This window comes from Bos mutus, chromosome 5 (assembly GCF_027580195.1).
Source record: "Bos mutus isolate GX-2022 chromosome 5, NWIPB_WYAK_1.1, whole genome shotgun sequence".
In the NCBI taxonomy this organism is placed as follows: domain Eukaryota; kingdom Metazoa; phylum Chordata; class Mammalia; order Artiodactyla; family Bovidae; genus Bos; species Bos mutus.
Genome location: NC_091621.1, coordinates 2457949 through 2476113, shown reverse-complemented (window position 1 = coordinate 2476113; position 18165 = coordinate 2457949). Strand labels below are relative to the sequence as shown.

General features: G+C 47.0%; 1 protein-coding gene across 4 annotated transcripts in view; it reads right to left on the bottom strand.

Annotated features, from left to right (window-relative positions):
* The window catches only part of LARGE1 (LARGE xylosyl- and glucuronyltransferase 1), a 609925-nt gene that overhangs the window by 24897 nt on the left and 566863 nt on the right, over nt 1–18165 (bottom strand). For 3 of the 4 annotated variants that reach the window (XM_070370200.1, XM_005898334.2, XM_070370201.1), the window contains 2 exons: nt 16802–16965; nt 6343–6621 (listed from right to left, as the gene is read on the bottom strand). In XM_070370200.1, the coding sequence (XP_070226301.1) occupies nt 6343–6621; nt 16802–16965 (443 nt within the window). The remainder of the gene's footprint in view (nt 1–6342; nt 6622–16801; nt 16966–18165) is intronic. The other variant, XM_070370202.1, reaches the window with a different exon arrangement.

Below are 18165 nucleotides of genomic sequence, written 5' to 3'. Positions count from 1 at the left end.
TACTGAAGGCAGCAGAGTTTGCAAGAGTGGGGGTTCTGGGTGGGGGCCTGGCAGAGACATTCAGTTCCGTGTGCTGACAATGGGCCAAAACACAGACAATTAACTCCTGTTGAACGCCTACTAGAGCCCCCACAAAGCTATTATTAGCCCCTTTACTAACTGAGGAAACGGGATTGGGGAGATGAAACAAGCAGCCCCAAGGCACATCCTTGATGAGCACAGCAGAACCTGGGTTCCAAGGCAGGTCTGCGTGACTTCCACCATGCCTGCGGAATTTCACTTGACATTTCTGAAATCAGGAGTGAAAGCCACACATCTCCATGCTCGATTTTTAGAAGAAACAGGTGGAGGGGGTGGGAGAGAGATTTCAGTGAAACTCTGCAGCTATGTCTATGCATAGAGCCCATTTCATTATTTCCCAATTGATCTGTTTGTTTTTGCTGTAATGTTAGCTGGTTACTAAGCAACTGCTGGAGAGCTAGGATGCTGACCTTTTTTTGGTAATCAAATAACGCCCCTCCCCCCAAAAAAGGTGATATGGGTAAGTATTTGGGGGTCTGATCAAAAGACTGCCAATCAGACTGCTCTGGTATACTGAGTTTCAAGGGGAAATATAGCTGCTTCCATTTACCAAGCAGCCTAGTGTAGGGCTATCTACCTTTCTCCTGGACAGTAAGAGTTAACCTCCCTGGGCATCATTTTGGTCACCCGTTATAACACTTACCTCATAAAGAAGTGTTGAAGAGTAGAGGAAATTTATACAAAGCAGCTGGCAGGGATGCTGGTAGCTGGTAAGGGTTCAGTAAGTGGCAACTATCATCATTTTTAGCAGTAATGTTTTAACAAGGCTTGGGTAGAGTATTTTGTTGGATATCCACGTTGAAGAAGTCAATCTTTGGGGGTGTTGTTGGGGCTCACAGCTGCCATGGCAAACTGTGCCCTGAACCTCATCCCAAACCAATGCTATATAATGCTGGTCACGAACATATCCACTTCTAGTGTTTGGATCAGGAACAAGTCTATCCCGCTCACTGGAAAAAATTTTCCTTAAGCCTACGGCAAGTCAATATGGTTATCTTCACATGAAAAGGACTGCGTGCTGATTTGGGACTTATTCTGATACAATCATATTCCTTACCATTTCTCAAAATTTTAATTCCTAGGGATGATCAAGATCAGAGGTCACACTGACAAGGGATTAATCACCAAAATTTACAAATAGCTCATGCAACTCTATGTAAAAAACAAAACAAAACCCCAATGGAATAAAAAAAAAAAAAAAAGGGTAGATCTAAAGACATTCTCCAAAGAAGACATAAAGATGGCCAAAAAAGAACAGGAAAAGATGTTCAACATCATTAATTACCAGAGAAGTGCAAATCAAAGCTACCATCAGGTATCACCTCACAATGGTCAGAACAGCCATTATCAAAAAGTCTACAAACAATAAATGCTGGAGAGTGTGTGGAGAAAAGGGAGCCCTCCTACACTGCTGGTGGGAATGTAAATTGGTACAACTACTAATGGAGAACAGTATGGAGGCTCCTTAAAACCCTTAGAGTAGACTTACCATATGATCCAGAATCCCACTCTGGGGCATACATCTGGAAAAAACATGATCCTAAAGGATACACACACGCCTATGCTCACAGCGGCACTATTAACAGCAGCCAAGACATGGGAACAACCTAAGTGTCCATCAAGAGAGGAATGGATAAAGAAGATGTGGTACACACATATATACAATGGAGTATTACTCAGCTGTAAAAAGGATGAAATAATGCCATTTGCAGCAACATGGCTTGACCTAGAGATTACATAGTAAGTGAAGCAAGTCAGAAAGAGAAAGACAAATATATATCAGTCATATGTGGAATCTAATTTTTAAAAAAGATACAGATGAACTTATTTACAAAACAGAAGCAGACTTATATTGAAAACAAACTTATGGTTACTGAAGGGGAGATATGGGTGGGGAGGTGTAAATCAGGAGCCTGGGTTGAACACATGTACACTACTATGTCTAAGGTAGATGACCGGCACTCTGCCCAATATACTGTAATAAACTATATGAGAAAAGACCCTAAAAAAGAAATATAACTGAATCATTTTGCTGTACAGCAGAAACTAGCACAACAATGTAAATCAACTATGCTTCAATAAAATTTTTTTAAAAGGTCAGAGGTCACAAACTGGTGGTCTTTGGGGGTAAGAAGGTTCTATTCATCCTGAAGACATGTTTGGTCTGACTCAAGAGTGTTTCAGTTTTTTTTTTTTTAATTAGTTGTCAATGCTAGAAATTAAAACATGAAAATCCAGATTTCTCATTCCTCTTGCAAAATATAAAGACCTTATGCCTGACCTCTACCCTCACCAGTGAATTCCACATCGGAGTGCACAGATGGCAGCTGCCTGAGATGGGGACTCCTGTCTCCCTAGCAATGAATCATGCTCACCACCCTTGGTTCCTTTAGGCCAAGGTCCTGGCCCCAGCGGGCATCTGTATTTGCGACTCCTGATATGCCTGTTTCTTCATTTCACAATGAGGAAACAGGCTGAAAAAAACTGAACTGTTGCAAGTCACACAGTTACTTATGGCACAGGGCGCAAGCTGGAGCCAGGGTCACCGTGCAGGCCTCATCCACTGTAACACTCAAATTCAATGACATCCTGCTTAGCCCAAGGACACAGGCACAGCAGATCAAGAGGGGGCCAGTACGAGAAACAGACCAAAGCAGGCAGGACTTCCAGGTACAGACTTTTGCAGAGGAAGTCTTGGGTGGCAACATTTGAAAGAGGTTCCCTGTCTTGCCTTCTAAAGTCCAGCCACCTTTGCAGACAGTTCTTGATTTCAGCTGCAGAACTGCTCTCTGGTCCATCTACCTGTCTCTGCTGCTACTTCTGATCCCTTTGCTGGCCTTCATCTCTCACCAGAATGAATGCAGTCGTCCCTTAACTTATCTTCTCTTGCCCTGACTATGATCCTTTCCTGATGCAATGAAAATGATCTTCCTTAAATGGACATCTAGTCATGCCATGCTCTCAGTGTTTTTCCATTGTCCCTCCACCCCTGCTCATAAACTCCTTAGCATATTTTGAGAAGTCCTGCAGGACCCACCCTGGCTTACATTTCTGGCCACATCAGCTCTTGCTGTTCTCCCCATCAGGGCTCTAACCACCCTGCCTCTCCAGAATGGATCTCTCTCTCTCTCCACCTGGAACATCACCCCTCCCCTGGTGAACTCCAGCTCATTCTTCAAGCCTCCATTTAGGTCGAACTCAGTAGGACATCCGTCCTATACTGCCTCCACCCCAGGTCAGCTGACAACCCTGGGACAGGACACACCCATCAGGGTACCTAAAGAGTCTGTCTTTAATCAACCATCATTCCTGTTGGTCTAAAGCTATGGGATTCACAGATCCTATCTGTGTGGGTCACAAATATGGGGGCCCTAAGGTACCTTGTCATGGTTATTCAACGAATGGAGACTCTGGATGGAGGAGAAGAAAAGTCAAGGAAGTCCCACTATCTTTTCACCCTAGATGGGAAGTCACTTCGCTTCTCTGGTCTCTCTTCACATGTGCACTAAAAGAGGCTGGACGAATTGACAGATGAACGGATAAAGAAGTTGTGGTACCTATATACAACAGAATATTACTCAGCCATAAAAAGGGACACATTTGAGTCAGTTCCAGTGAGGTGGATAAACCCAGAGCCTGTTAGAGTGAAGTAAGTCAGAAAGAGAAAAACAAATATCATATATTAATACATATATATGGAATCTAGGAAAATGGTACTGATAAACCTATCTGCAGGGCAGGAATACAGATACAGAGAACAGACATGCAGACACAGTGGGGGAAAGAGAGGGTGGGACAAATTGAGAAAGTAGCATTGAAATATATACATTATCATGTAAAACAGATAGCTAGTGGGAAGCTGCTGTATAACACAGGGAAATTAATGCTGTGCTCTGTGACAACCTAGAGTGGCGGGATGGGGTGGGGAGAAGGTTCAAGAGGGAGGAGACATGAATACTTAAGGCTGCTTCATGTTACTGTATGGCAGAAACCAACACAACATTGTAAAGCAATTATTCTCCAATTAAAAATAATTAAAAAGCACTGGATAGGAGCAGTTATTCTCGGCTCAGGGTCTTGGCCTGTGAAGAAAGGAATGGGCTTTTAGGGGCAATTTGCAATATTTCAAAATGCACACGGGAAGCCACACATGTTCCTCTGATGTGGCTACAGGCCAGCAGAAACTTCAAGTTGCTCTGCAGTAAGAAAGTGCTAATTAATGGGCAATACCAGTTATATCACGTTGGGTAAGGTCATGATTAGCAATGATTGACATCTTTGATCAATAAAACACAGGAAGATAAAACACATTCTGAACAGTCTGTTCACGTGTAATGTTTTTCAAATGACGAGGACCATGAGGCAAAATAATAAAACAGTCTTTGGATGGGAGAGCAGAGACCAGACTTTTAAGATGGGGCCAGTTTACCTTTCAACTAGCTGGAAGGCAGTCTCCACAGGTGCTCCTGAACAAGAGCCTCAGAGGGTGCAGGGTGGGCTGTGGCCCAGTCCCGAAGCCTCTCTCTGGCAGGTGGAGCTCAGATTTCCCCACCACCACCTGTTTGCTTGGAAACCCTACCCAATGCACCCAGAGTCTGTCACCAACCTGCAAGCAGCTGAGGTCTCAGGATTCACAAGAATCAGGGGCTGAAAGCATGGTCTTGCCACGCGGGGGCGCCCTCACTCCACCCACAGAGATCCCAAGGCCCAGCGGGAACCAGAGGACAGCTCCATTCCTGAAGCCCCTGCAGGGTCGTGGGTTCATGGTGCTCAGTGCCACTGCCCACATGTTCTGGGAAGACACCTCCCACCCTGCCTGACTGAGGGGTGTTGCCTTGAGGTCACTCATCTGTGATTCTTAACCAAGACAGGCTGGAAGGGACTCCACCTGCTCAGAGGGGAGAAACATCCCAAGATACGCCTGGATGGAAACTCAATTCAGAAAGTGGACAGAGAACACCGGCTGCCTTCCCCTGCTCTCGAGAGCAGGGTGGGGGTTGGGGGGTGGGGAACGGATGTGCTCACATCAAACACATACTCTGGCTTCAGGACCAAAGGTTTAAAGACTCTTGGGAGAGTTCTTTTAAGACTGTAAGACTGAGAGACAGACAGGTACACATGAAGGAGGGAAGTGGGGAGGGCCAGAGTCCAGGCGAGAAAGAATTCTGATCCTGCTCCGTTAGGCACAGTCATAAGCCACAGAGCAGCCAGACAAGTATGAAGTGGGCAGGTTGTAGAGCTGGGGTCTGAAAGATGTTGGTTCAAATCCTGAAGCAGCCCACGTGTACCTGAGCAGGTTACCTTGACTTCCTGAGCCTCCCTGTTCACCACGATAACAGGGAGAGTGTAACCATATCTGTCTTTTAAACTTGATGTATGGATCTAGCAGGACAATATATGCAAACCACCCCTCATGGTACCTGGATCAGGAAGGCATTCAAGAACAGAGGTAACTCATGCTGACATACAATAGGGATAAAGGGTTAAAACAAACTTTGACCAGTTATATGTTGTGACTTCAGTTTGCTTGCTTAGGGACTTTCAGGCTAGGTGGATTCTACAGTCCCTTCCACTTCAGATGGTTTGTTATTCCGTAACAAATGCCACTCCCCACACAGCCATCTATGCCTCTCACAAGCCAAGAGCTTTCTCCAGCTGCTGGACACCTGCACTCCATGTTGGGAGGGCTGGAAGGCAGTCACAGCTACCAAGGCAGCAGCAATGATCAGTACATGACCCCGGGGTCAGGCCAGCTGCCCTCAGCTCCCACTTTGGTAGGTATGCAGCCCCACATACCATCTCAGTCCCTCAGTCTCCCACTGGGAAAACAAAGATTAATAATGGTACCTGTGGCAAGGATTGCAAGGGGAGGGAATGAAATCCCACTTGTCAGGCATTCAGAACTGTGCCAGGCACTCAGCAAGCACTTCAATACATGTTAGCCATCACTACCACTTTGATTTGTTTTACAGAATAGGCAGTGATCTTACTAGAATGCTTAGATGAAGGCTGTCTGATCCAAAATTAGAAGAGGGATGTTTTCATGAAAGCTATAGACAGAGCATTAGACTGGGAGACAAGAGATGCTTCCTAGACCAAGCTCTGCCTCGAACATTTCATGAGGTAACCTGGGATTTCAAGCCAATAGGCAGGCAGTCAGAGGCCGTATCCCTGGGTGGATTTAGGTAGTTCCCATCCCCTTCTGTGTTCCAGCCGCCCCATTCAGAGGGGCGTTGGAGCCCGCACTCCGCGCGTCCTCACCTGAGGTACTCATAGAGTCCGTACATGGGCAGGAAGTCGATGTCGGACAGGAACATGTAGGGCGTGCCCACGTGCTTCATGGCCACGTTGCGCAGCAGGTTCACAGGGTAGAACTGGCCCTCCTTGTACACGATGTGGTAGGCCACGTTGTGGCGGCCCATGAGCACCTCGGAGCCCTGTGCGTAGCGGAGGAACTGCTGGGCCTCCGCGTCCGACAGGTAGAGTGCCAGGCTGACGGGCCCCTCCCAGTGCTTGCAGATGGCCTCCAGCATCTGGAGCCTGCGAGGAGAAAGGCCACCTGACGCACCTGCGCATGCGCGGGACGCACCCGCGTAACCAACCATTATCTGTGCATCTGCGCATCGTCCGCCAGCCTGGGACTGGCGCCAAATCCAAACCCCTGCGCTAAGCATTAGTTAAACACTATGTGATGGGGGCCAATCACCAAACCTCAGTTCCTTTATCTATAAAATGGGCACAAAACACTCACCTTTTTGCTTCTAGCCTTTGAATGTTTACAACCAGACAGCTGACATGGAGTCACATTTCACTATAAGCCTTTTCAGGCTCCTCTTTTCAACAGTGGGTGGGGAAATGTACATGAAATGATGTAAAGATCGCTTTCCAGCTTAAAACTCCCCCACCTCCCCGTCTCGGTCAGCAAAGGTAGACAGCAGTGCTACTACTCTCCTGAAGCAGGGACCGGGATAGGAGGCTTAGCCAAAGGGAGGCCATGAGTTACAAGCAGCATGAAAACAAGCTGTAAAAATAATAATAATAATAACCACAATTACTGACTCATTACTATGCACTAGACACTTCCCAAACCCTGTGCCCCCATCTGTCATTTCCCCCATTCTCCTGATGAAGGAATTGAGGCTCCAGGCGTCCAGTCAGCTTTAGTTCTTGAGCTTGGACTGTGTGGACAGGTATCTGGACAGGACTTTGAAGACAGTGAAAAGAAAACACTGGCAAAGGGAAGGAAAAAACCCCAAATACGTGAATGCTGGAAACAAAAGTGAGCCTGGGGTGATGCTGTCTTCATTTTTCAGAGCCCTTACAGCTCCACGGTACCTTGCAATTTTGGAAGGCTACCTGGGAGACACTGGGCCATGGAGAGTGGTGGGGTGGGAAGAGGGGGGAGGGGAGGGGAATGGAGCACAGATAAAAAACAAAAGGTGCTCCCAACCAAGAGGGTTCTGCAAAAATGTTTGGAGAGAGATCTAGAAAAAAAAATATTTTTTCCCCCAGAAGCATTAGAAGTGTCTACTACATAAAATCTATGGTTAAAAACAGCAAAAGCCTATTTCAATTTTTTTTCCCCCTACCCAGCAAGAGGTACAGAATCAGAATGCTCACTTTATTTGGACAATTACCAGGAAATAGATTCCATGCTTCTAAACAAAAGAAAATGGGCACACCTATCTTGTGTCAATGGTTTTCCTGATGGACTTTCAGTTTCAGTAATTCTGTGAATTGGTATTGCCTGGATTTGCTTCCTCTTTCACTAAGGAGGATTAAGGTATTCATCGGGGTAAAATGCCCTCCATTTCTCATACTTTATAGCACTTGTTAATCAAATTGACCACAGCCAGTTTTGAAAGAGGCACTATATTCTCCACAATGCTTGATTTCACTGAAATTTGTGTTCAGCCTCTGCTACAAGGCCCCTGGTTTCTTCTGGGCTCTAAGAACCTGGGATTTTGAATGATCCCACTTGCATCTCGGTCTCTGTCTGCAAAATGGAAGGACTCTGCAATTGGATGAGAGAGCTGTTTATACAAAGCCTTTGAAATTTGGGGAGTAAAGGGCAAGGATAATTTCTCATCCATGTGTATGTCAGAACTGCTGGAGGGGATGGGAGGCAGGAGGCATGACTGAGTGTGAAGGGAGGACAGCTTTGGCTGTGGACTCTCCCACTGACCTGCTTTTGGACTCTGTGTCTGAGGAGTTTTCTAAGCAGGGAGCAAGCCCTGCCTAATCCAGCTCATCTTCCCCCCTCAGCAAAGATTTTAGAGTGAGGACAGAGACACAAAATACTTAGTGTTTTCGGGAGAAAGGTGCTGGTAATGTGACAAACGTCACATCCACGTGGACTCTACAGGAAACAGCGCCAGAGGTTCCAAAAAACCTCAGTGAGTGAAAACGAGTGGTGCCACGACCACTTCCTGTCTCTCTGCCACCAGCTCCGATCTCTCTTGTCCCTTAAAACAAAGCTCTCTGCCGGGATCTGAGCAGCAGGCAGACAGACAAACCGAGGTTCATCATAATGATAATGGAGAGAATGTGATCATGATACAATAAATCTCTACCACATACCTGTTGTTTATGGCATGCCAGCCACATTTGGGCTGGTAGCACTTTTAAGACTCACAGTAATGCTCTAAACACAGTGCAGATTCTCATCACTGTGTTACAGGGGAGGATGCTCCAGGAGGTGAAGTGACTTCTTTCAAGTCACAAGGTAGACAGGCTGGATCCACACAGCCAGGTCTGACTCCAGCGCCCGGGATCCAGACCACTATTCAACATGAACTGGGGTTTGGCTGAGAAAGATGTCCCCATCACCTGTCTCCCCAAACAGGAAACTGGTCTAAGCTTGGCATCAGCTTCCCTTTATTCCCTCCTCCTCCTCTTCCTCCTTGGTCTCTCTTGGGGTCAGAGGTCCCCCATCCTCTTCATTCTTCTCCTGGTTGTTTTCCCCTCAAACACACTTGTTCCCTAAGGTCTATCCCTGTGTAGTTCTTGTTGAGACCGAGTTTTGTGCTGAGTCTTTCTTAGGTAGGAAGATAAGGATCTGGCATATCAAGGACCTGGACCAATGGAGAGGGTTTCAAGAGACAAAGATTAATTCTGCAAGTGCAGTATCATCCATTTAGAAAGAATCTCTGAGATTTTCAGTCTGATTACACCATCATGATGATGAAAGGGCTCAGCCTCAGGGAGGGTCTTAACTTGCTGAAGAGCACACAGTGTCGGAGAGGAAATGCTGACACCAGGACCCGTCCTGATGCTCTGTCCCCTGCTCTCCCCGCCCTGTCAGAGCTGGGAAGAGGAGGGCAAAGGCTCAGGAATGCCTAGAGATGTCTGGGAGGCCTTCCGCTTTCAGATGTCTGAAAGAGGCAGGGCTTCCCCAAGGGGGTCCTACTGAGGAAGGGAGCCCCAGACAGTCTGTGGAGGTGTCAGGGAGCAGGCAGGGAGATGGCAGAGTCCAAAATCTAGAAGACTGGGCTTGGAAGGAATTCTAGAATGTCAGTCATTCCAAGCAGCCAGGCAGGTGGCCACTCAGCCTCTGCTGGAATGGGAACCCGCTCCCTACAAGGCAGATGACTCCCATCTGGTACCCTGAGCAAGGCAGGCTGAGGGGTCCAGAGGGTAACTGAGGGTTCTGGGCTCAGGCAGAACTAGGTCTGAACTCTGACCTGTGTCAGTATCTCTGGGCAAGTGACTGTAGTTGTTCGTGCTTCCATTTCCGCACATGCATATAGGGGACAATAATACCTTAGTCAATGACAAATTGGCTATAAACTCTTCCCCTCTATCTACATGCTTTGATATTACCCTCCCCCCTCACTGATTCTGGGCTGGCCATGGGACATGCTTTGGTCAATGGGACATTAACAAATGACACAAACAGGGGACTTGAAAAGTGGTTGTTTGGTGGGGCTTGCCCAGAGCCCCAGGAACCTTGTGACCACTGCCCTGTGAACAGCCTTAGTCATGACCATCAAGTGTCTGTCACAGAGCTGGATATGCAGCAGGTGCTCGGTACATGTGGGCTTCCCTGGTGGCTTAGTGGTAAAGAATTCACCTGCAACGGGGGAGCTGCAGGAGATGTGGGTTCGATCCTTGGGTCGGGAAGATCCCCTGGAGGAGGGCATGGCAACCCACTCCAGTCTTCTTGCCTTGAGAATTCCATGGACAGAGGAGCCTGGTGGGCTACTCTTTGCTACAGGGTTGCAAAGAGTCGGACACGACTGAAGTGACAGCACACGTCCACACTCGGTACTTGACACCTGTGATTCCTGCCTTTCAAATACACACACCTCCAGCAAATATCTACTGAGCATCTACAACATGCAGGTATTGTGCTGGGCCCCAGAATGAATGAGAAAAACAAGGTTTTCAAATGCAGTTCCGAGAGAGAAGACAATAAGCAGACCAAGATAAGATTAGAGTGAACTAAGGGCTAGAGGGGCCACAGAAGAGGAAATGGGATGAAGAGTAAGGGTGGGGGCAAGTGGAAAAGTCAGTGTGAGCCCTGGACAAGGAGAAAGACTGGTCTTAATCTTGAGAAAGCCTGGGAAAAAAGTTTTCCAAGAGGGAGGAGCCCTTGGGATACAGAGTTTAGTGTGTTCTCAAGTAAGAAGCAACACGACCAGCATGGATGGCAGATGGACAAGCAAGGGGCAGAAGGAGAGAGGTGTTCGGGGATGGTCAGGGATCAGGTCATACAGGGACATCAAGGTCTTGGTGGGCAGCTCTAAGACTATTCTTAAGGTGATAAGAATGCATCAGAGAGTTCTAATGATGTGACCTGCTGTATGTATTTAAAGATCGCCCTGGCTGTCACATGGTGAAAGTACTTTTCACTCTCTAGAATGATGCTTTCCAAGCTTCAGCAGGCTCAGGGTCACCTGGGAGGCTTATTACAACACAGATTCCTGGGCCCCACTGCAGAGATCCCTGTTGGGCAGATCTGGGGTGAGATCCATGTATCTGCGCTCTAACAAAGTCCCAAGAGATGCTGTGCTGCGATGGGACCTAAGAATGGGACCCCGTTAGCTCAGTTCATGTTCTCTTTCCCTCACTTGCAGAAAACAAAGAGCAGGCCCATCAGCCACATGAGTCCCTGGAACTGCAGATGGCACTTCAAAGGCTTCATTCAAGAAGCAGGGAAGAGCAAGCGTCTCCTGGCCAGGTGGCAGGGATGCTGTAATCAGGCCAGCTCCCTCTGTCCTTTCGATCACCCTCCAGAGTGAGTGGCCGGGCAAGCAGCAGCCCTGCCGGGTCCATCACTGCAGCAGGCGACATTCATTCTTTCTGAACGGAATTCCAGAGGGAGCTGGGCACAGGAGCCCGCATGCCGGCTCCCCTAATTTGTTGTGGCACTCACGTAGGGCCTACTTCTGACTCAAAGGTTTACAAACATACCCAAAATGTTTCTTCAATTAAAAATCAATCCAAGAGGCACCAGTCAGCCCGCTGCATCGTAATTGGATGTGTGGGATGGAGTGGAAGGAGGCATTTCCGCCGTCTTCATCAGCTTGTGTGCTACTGCTTTATAATTTCTGATTATGTCCCGCTAAGTGTCTCTTGCTTGGGTGTAGAATTCCTTGAGTTCTCTGAGGTATTGTCTGGATGGCAGTCCTTGTCACAATGCGTTAGGGGGGATCACATGTCTGCCATGCTGGGGGATGCATGTGCTTTGAAGGGAAGGCATCTGTGGTTGGTATTTGCAGCTGATGTGAGAGGTGCCTGGCCTGTCTTTAAGGGGGTGGTGAGGGTAGGTGTCAGGTCTCCTGCAGCCCAGGCCGGGAGGATGCTCAGGGCTAGCCACAGAAGGAGGGGCTCTGTTCTATCTGTGTTTCGTTGATAACAAGTATATACATAAGGATGGATTTGGGTTGTTAATAATTTAATTTTTTTCCTTTTTTTTGCGGGGGGGGGGGGCACTTAGATGTATGGAGGATCTTAGTTCCCCAACCAGGGATTGAACTGGTGCCCCCTGCAGTGGAAGTGCAGATTCTTAACCACTAGACCACCTCTTAAGTCTTTTCCTTCTAATTGTGAATCCCAGGTTGCAAATGCCATAGCCAGCATAAAGGTAAAAACCATTGAGAGAACTGTACTAGTGTTTGTGGCACATTTGCTAATCACTGGGCACTTTCCAGTCTCTTACTTTATAAAGCATAGATGGTAACCTATGAGCTTGACGGTATTATTGTCACTTCATAGGTAAGTAGCTGCTGCTGCTAAGCTGCTAAGTCGCTTCAGTTGTGTCCGACTCTGTGCGACCCCATAGACGGCAGCCCGCCAGGCTTCCCTGTCCCTGGGATTCTCCAAGCAAGAACACTGGAGTGGGTTGCCATTTCCTTCTCAATGCATGAAAGTGAAAAGTGAAAGTGAAATCGCTCAGTCGTGTCTGACTCTTAGCGACCCCATGGACTGCAGCCTACCAGGCTCCTCCGTCCATGGGATTTTGCAGGCAAGAGTACTGGAGTGGGGTATAGGTAAGTAGAGTGAGGCTCAAACAGCCTAAATAAACTGTCTAAATTCATATGGTTAGTCTGTAGTGCAACTTGACTTTGAACCCAAGTCTTCCTCTCCTTTATCCCCCTACTTCATTTTCCCTTTCCTAAATACCTACCCTGTGCAGAAGCTGTGGTCAGAGTCTCTGGATCCAGCAAGCACTAAATGAACATCATTATGTCCCAGGGCTTCCCCAGAGAGTCTCACATTTTTCTCCTGAGTTCACAGGTGGCCATTGGCTACTGATCTTGATGGAGAATATCTTGGCGATAAACTGAATATACAAATAGAAGGTATGAATGTGACCAAGGAAAACCAGGATGCTCTGAAAGATGGGAAACTGGAATCGCTTGGAACTCACTCACCTGGGCAGATCATAGATTCTGAGCTTCATGTGCCTCCTCTGGGGGGACTGAGATATACTTATGCTGCTTGGAGAACAGAAGACCAAGCCTGACCATCATTCAGCACAAGGATCAAGGATTAGGTTTTGTCTTCATTTTAAATGGCACAGAGAAGAAGGAAAAATAAACACAAAGAGTGGACTGTTCTGGTGGGTGACCTGCTGTTGTGCTTGGTGGGAGAGGGCGTGTGCAACCAGGCTGGTAAGGAAGGGTAGGGGTGACTTGGGACATGGGTCTAGGTCAGTCCCTCATGCAGCCTCACTGGCAGCCTGGCAGGTTTGAGCTGGAAGGGCTGGCCACCTACCCTGGTTTCCCCAAGCCCTGCCTACCTGGCTGACATCATTTGCTCTCTCCTTCCTCACCCTAGCACTTAAGCCCTAACTGTGCATCCCAGCGGGCCTGGTGTCCTCTCCTTCCTTGCAGGGGGCTCCTTCTCTCCCTATAAGCCTTCTACTGTCAGTCCACTCAGCCTCCAGCTCAATGTAGGCAGAACCCCTCTTGGGGATATTCGCCATTTCTTCCATTCTCTGCCCCAGCCAGGACAGGGGCTCCTCCCATGGGTTCTCATAGCACCTGTCTGTTGTCAAACCTGTTCCCTGTCTGTGGCAGCCTGAATTCTCAGTTGGCCCCAAGACTCTTGCCCCAGCTCCTGGTGTATGGTCCTGGATCACCCCTCCCTCGAGTGTGAGCAGAAGCTGGTACTATTCTATATGATAGACTAGTACGGCTGTGATCATGTCACATAACAGACTGGGGAGATTCTCCTACTGGCTTCGAAGAAGTAAGCTGCTCCACACAGCTAAGACCCAAGGGTGACCTCTAGGAGCCCAGAAGGATCCCAACTAACAGCCAGCAAGGAAATGGGGACCTTGGTCCTAGAGCTGAGTTCTGCCAAAACCTGAATGAGCTTAGAAGTGCACCCTGACTCCCAGGTAAGGCTACAGTCTAGTCAACACCTGGAGTTCAGGCCTGAGACCCCAAGCAGAGAACCTGCTAACATGTATCCAGACTTCTGATCCATGACACAGTCAGAAAGGAAAAAATGTGTTTCTAAAGCTGCAAGATCTGTGGTGACTGATTAAACCACAACAGAGAACAAATACATGATCTGAGTCCTGAGTTCACTACATATTCTGTGAGGGCGGAATAGGGTCTTATATAGTCCCAGCCCCACAAGAGTCGGCTACAACACAGTAATAGATGCTTACATAGTGTCTGCTGAGAGATCACGTGAATTTTGGGGATGAGAAAACTGGGGTTAAGAGAAGGGAAAGACCTTTCCTGAGAGGACACAGCAGGACAAGGACCTCGTGGGTGCCAGAACCTCTGTACTTGTCCTTTTCGTCCCTTTGGTCTTTGTTGTTATCTGTTGTGAAATCACTGTGGACAGTGACAGCAACCATGAAATTAAAAGATCCCTGCTCCTTGGAAAGCCATGACAAACCCAGATAGCATACTAAAAAGCAGAGACATCACTTTGTCGACAAAGGTCTGTATAGTCAACGCTATGATTTTTCCAGTAGTCATGTACAGATGTGAGAGTTGGACCATAAAGAAGGCTGAGCACTGAAGAACTGATGCCTTCAAATTGTGGTGCTGGAGAAGACTCTTGAGAGTCCCTTGGACTGTAAGGAGATCATACCAGTCAATCTTAAAGGAAATCAACCCTGAATATTCATTGGAAGGGGTGATGCTGCAGCTCCAATACTTTGGCCACCTGATGCAAAGAGCCGATTCATTGGAAAAGACCCTGATGCTTGGAAAGACTGAAGTCAAAAGGATAAAAGGGTGGCAGAGGGTGAAATGGTTAGAGAATATCCCCAACTCAATGGACATGAGTTTAAGCAAACTCTGGGAGATAGTGAAGGACAGGGAAGCCTGGTGTGCTGCAATCCATGGGATTGCAAAGAATCGGACACAACTTAGCAACTGAACGATGGCCAGCAAGTTCTGCACAGGTGTTCTGGAGTCTGAATCTCCAGGACACTAGCCATGAAGCGATTTAATTACACGAGCTGTCATTTGCTAAGAAGCAGTGGGACTCACCGCCTCCACAGCTACTGTCAACATGCATCATTCCCGGATACCTCCGGAGGCCAGGTCCCCCCTCATTCTCTGGGACTCTCAGGCTGCTTACTGTCTGTGAACCATTTTGTGCCCCAGTGCTTGTTTCTTCATTTTGCTCATTCTCCAATCACTCGTGACTAATCATAAGTGACATTTATTGAACACTTACTAAGTGTGCCAGGTACTGTCCTCAGCACTTTAAAGGCATGAACTTATTTCCTCCTAAAACCACCCCATGAAATCATATCCACAGGCATCTCCAAAGTGGCTCAAGGACAGAATAAGGCCATCAAACTCCCTTCCTAACTATGGGAGTCAAGAGGGAATGACATGGAGAAAGCTGGGGCCAGGGCAGCCATTTGCACACCATGTGTCAACTGGAGAGGAAGCTGGCTAGCAGAGGTGGGCAGGAAGCACACAGGGTGGCCAGAAATAGAAAAACTGCATAACCCTGAAAGGCTTTAAATCCACTCACCTCCTGGCAGCCAGAGATGTTTTCAAAAACATAAACCAAAGCAAAAACTCTGTGTAAATGTCTACAATAAATTCCCATCACGTTTAGAAAAAAACCCAAATATTTTATGAGTTTTGAATGTTTATAATCTTAACCTCATGCAGCTTCCATCTCAAGTCCCTCTCAAGTGATGCTTCAGCCACACTGGTCTTCTATCAGGGTATCTGAACACACAAGGCTCTTCCAACCACAGGGCCTTTGCACTTGCTATTTTAAATGCCTGGAAAACTTTTTCTTTTTTTTTTTGGCAACGCATATGCTTCCCTGGTGGCTCACACAGTAAAGAATCTGCCTGCCATGCAGGAAACTCAGGTTCTATCCCTAGTTGGGATGATATCCTGGAGAAGGGAATGGCTACCTACTTCAGTATCCTTGCCTGAAGAATTCCATGGACAGAGGAGCCTGGCAGGCTACAGTCCATGGGGTCACAAAGAGTCAGACATGACTGAGCAACTAATACTTTCACACTCCCCCACTATGCTTGACTTCTTTTCTTATCCTCAAGTCTCTGCAGAAATGTCCCCTCCTTTGAAAGACCTCCCGCTGATCATACCACCTAAAGAAGGTCCCTCACTTGACACTGTTAATATCGATCACTGTTCCTTCAAAGCACTTATCACAATGTTAATTGTTTGACTTAACTATTTACTAGCCCTATATTAGCAATACTGGATGCACACGGCAAACCTAAAATGATGCAAGGTCTTCACAAAGATGCTTACTGAACTAGTTTGCAATGGAGCCGGACCATGAATTTTCTTTTCTAAAGCTCCTTTGGTAATTTGATTTGTCCCCAATTAAGGCTGAGAATCAGTGCAATAGACTGTAAGCCACATGAGGGTAGGGACCACAGCAGTACTTCCTGATAAAGGCTCTAAGAATGATCCCTGCATCAATACATGTGTAAGAAAAGAAGTAGCAGTTGCTTTCCAACATCAACTGTGGGTCCAGTCCAGGTGTTTCCTTATAACACACCTCCCCTTTTCCTTGAGGTAATTTGACTAGAACTCTGTTTTTTTAGAATCAGTTCTTCCTCCATCCTCAAAAACAACCAGCATCATCAACATACAGGAGCCCTTGGTTTTCAGTGCTGGAGAAGGGATAAGACTAGGCCCTGTGTTAGCAGGCTTCCATGTTCCAAGCTGGTGGGGCCATTTCTGCCTTCTCCAGGTGAAGGGCAGCTGTGAGGAGACTGTGTGGGCAGTGGGGTCCATCTGCCTACCTGTCCATGGAGAGCTGAGCCACCAGGGTGACGTCTGTGTTGTCTGAAGCGGGCTCATACTCATAGTGCAGGAAGTACAGGTGGGTTCGGTGGACGGTGAACCGCTCTCTCCGGAACTCATAACACAAGTCATCCTCGTCCAGTTCTGAGAGCTGCTTCTGGAGCTGAAAGATAGGAAAGAAGGCTTGGGAACAAGAAGGAAATCCCCAAGGGGGTTGGCCTGTTGTGCCCTGTCCTTCCCTGAGTTTCTTATCCACTGGACCTTGTTGATCGGCCAGTCAGAGAAGGACAGGATCCTGTCTTCATGTTCTTCTGCAATATAATCTGATTTCAAAGAGGTGATGATAGAGGGCAGCTGCCTCATCATCTGAGGAATGAGACCCTCTGAGCTGAGAGTGATGCTGGCAGCACTGACAAGTGGATAAGCAACCACAACTCCTTATACAAAACAAAAAACATTTTCTTTGATGACCCAGCACAACAATTTCAAACAACAGGTGGTAACTGTCAAAGAACAGAGTAATGAAAACCAAACTGAACAGTACCTTTGTGTGACCTGATGCTTTTCTCTCCCTAGAGCTACAGACTTAAAACTCTATACCATGTACTGGAAAGGAAAAGCAATCCCATAAATAAAAAATCTCCTCCTTTAATTTCATCCAAGTTCAATCAGTCTCAGTTCCTGCTTTTCTCTCTTTCTCCTATTCTGGTACTCTGAGATCCTTTACTTCATTAATCTGCCAGTAGGACTCCTTCACTTAGCTCTTCTATCCTCCTTCCTAACCAACTAGTGAAAGAGTGAGCTGTCCCACTAACAGGAAAGGAGGAACTTAGCATCCAACATAAACACATGCAGATCTGCAGGTTTCCAGATCTGCTGATACACAGATGTTTGGTACACAGTATCCCTCCCAGGCAGAGGTGACTATACCTGTTCTACAGGTGAAGAATTGCAATGAAAAAGCTGGGGAGCTGGGGAGACTCCAGTTTTTTAATGAACTTCAATAGAAAAGTTCATATCCACTGGATATGAAAACTTCGATATCCACTGGAAATCAGACCAGTGGATATGCGGTAGCAGAATGAAAGGGCTGGGAAGAGACAGGAGAGAAGCTCTTTGGGTGATGGGGATGTTTTATGTCGCAATCAGGGTGATGGTAATATGGGAGCACACATTTGTGAAAATACATGTACACTTAGAATGGGGGGATTTAGCATATATGCAAATCGTATTTCAATAAAATTTATTGAAAGAAAACAATTTGCCAAAGTTCACATGGTTATTTCCAATATTTTTTCTGTTACATGAGCCTTGTCCATTATATGATGATACATAGTTGAATATGGATGAAAGTTTACATGGC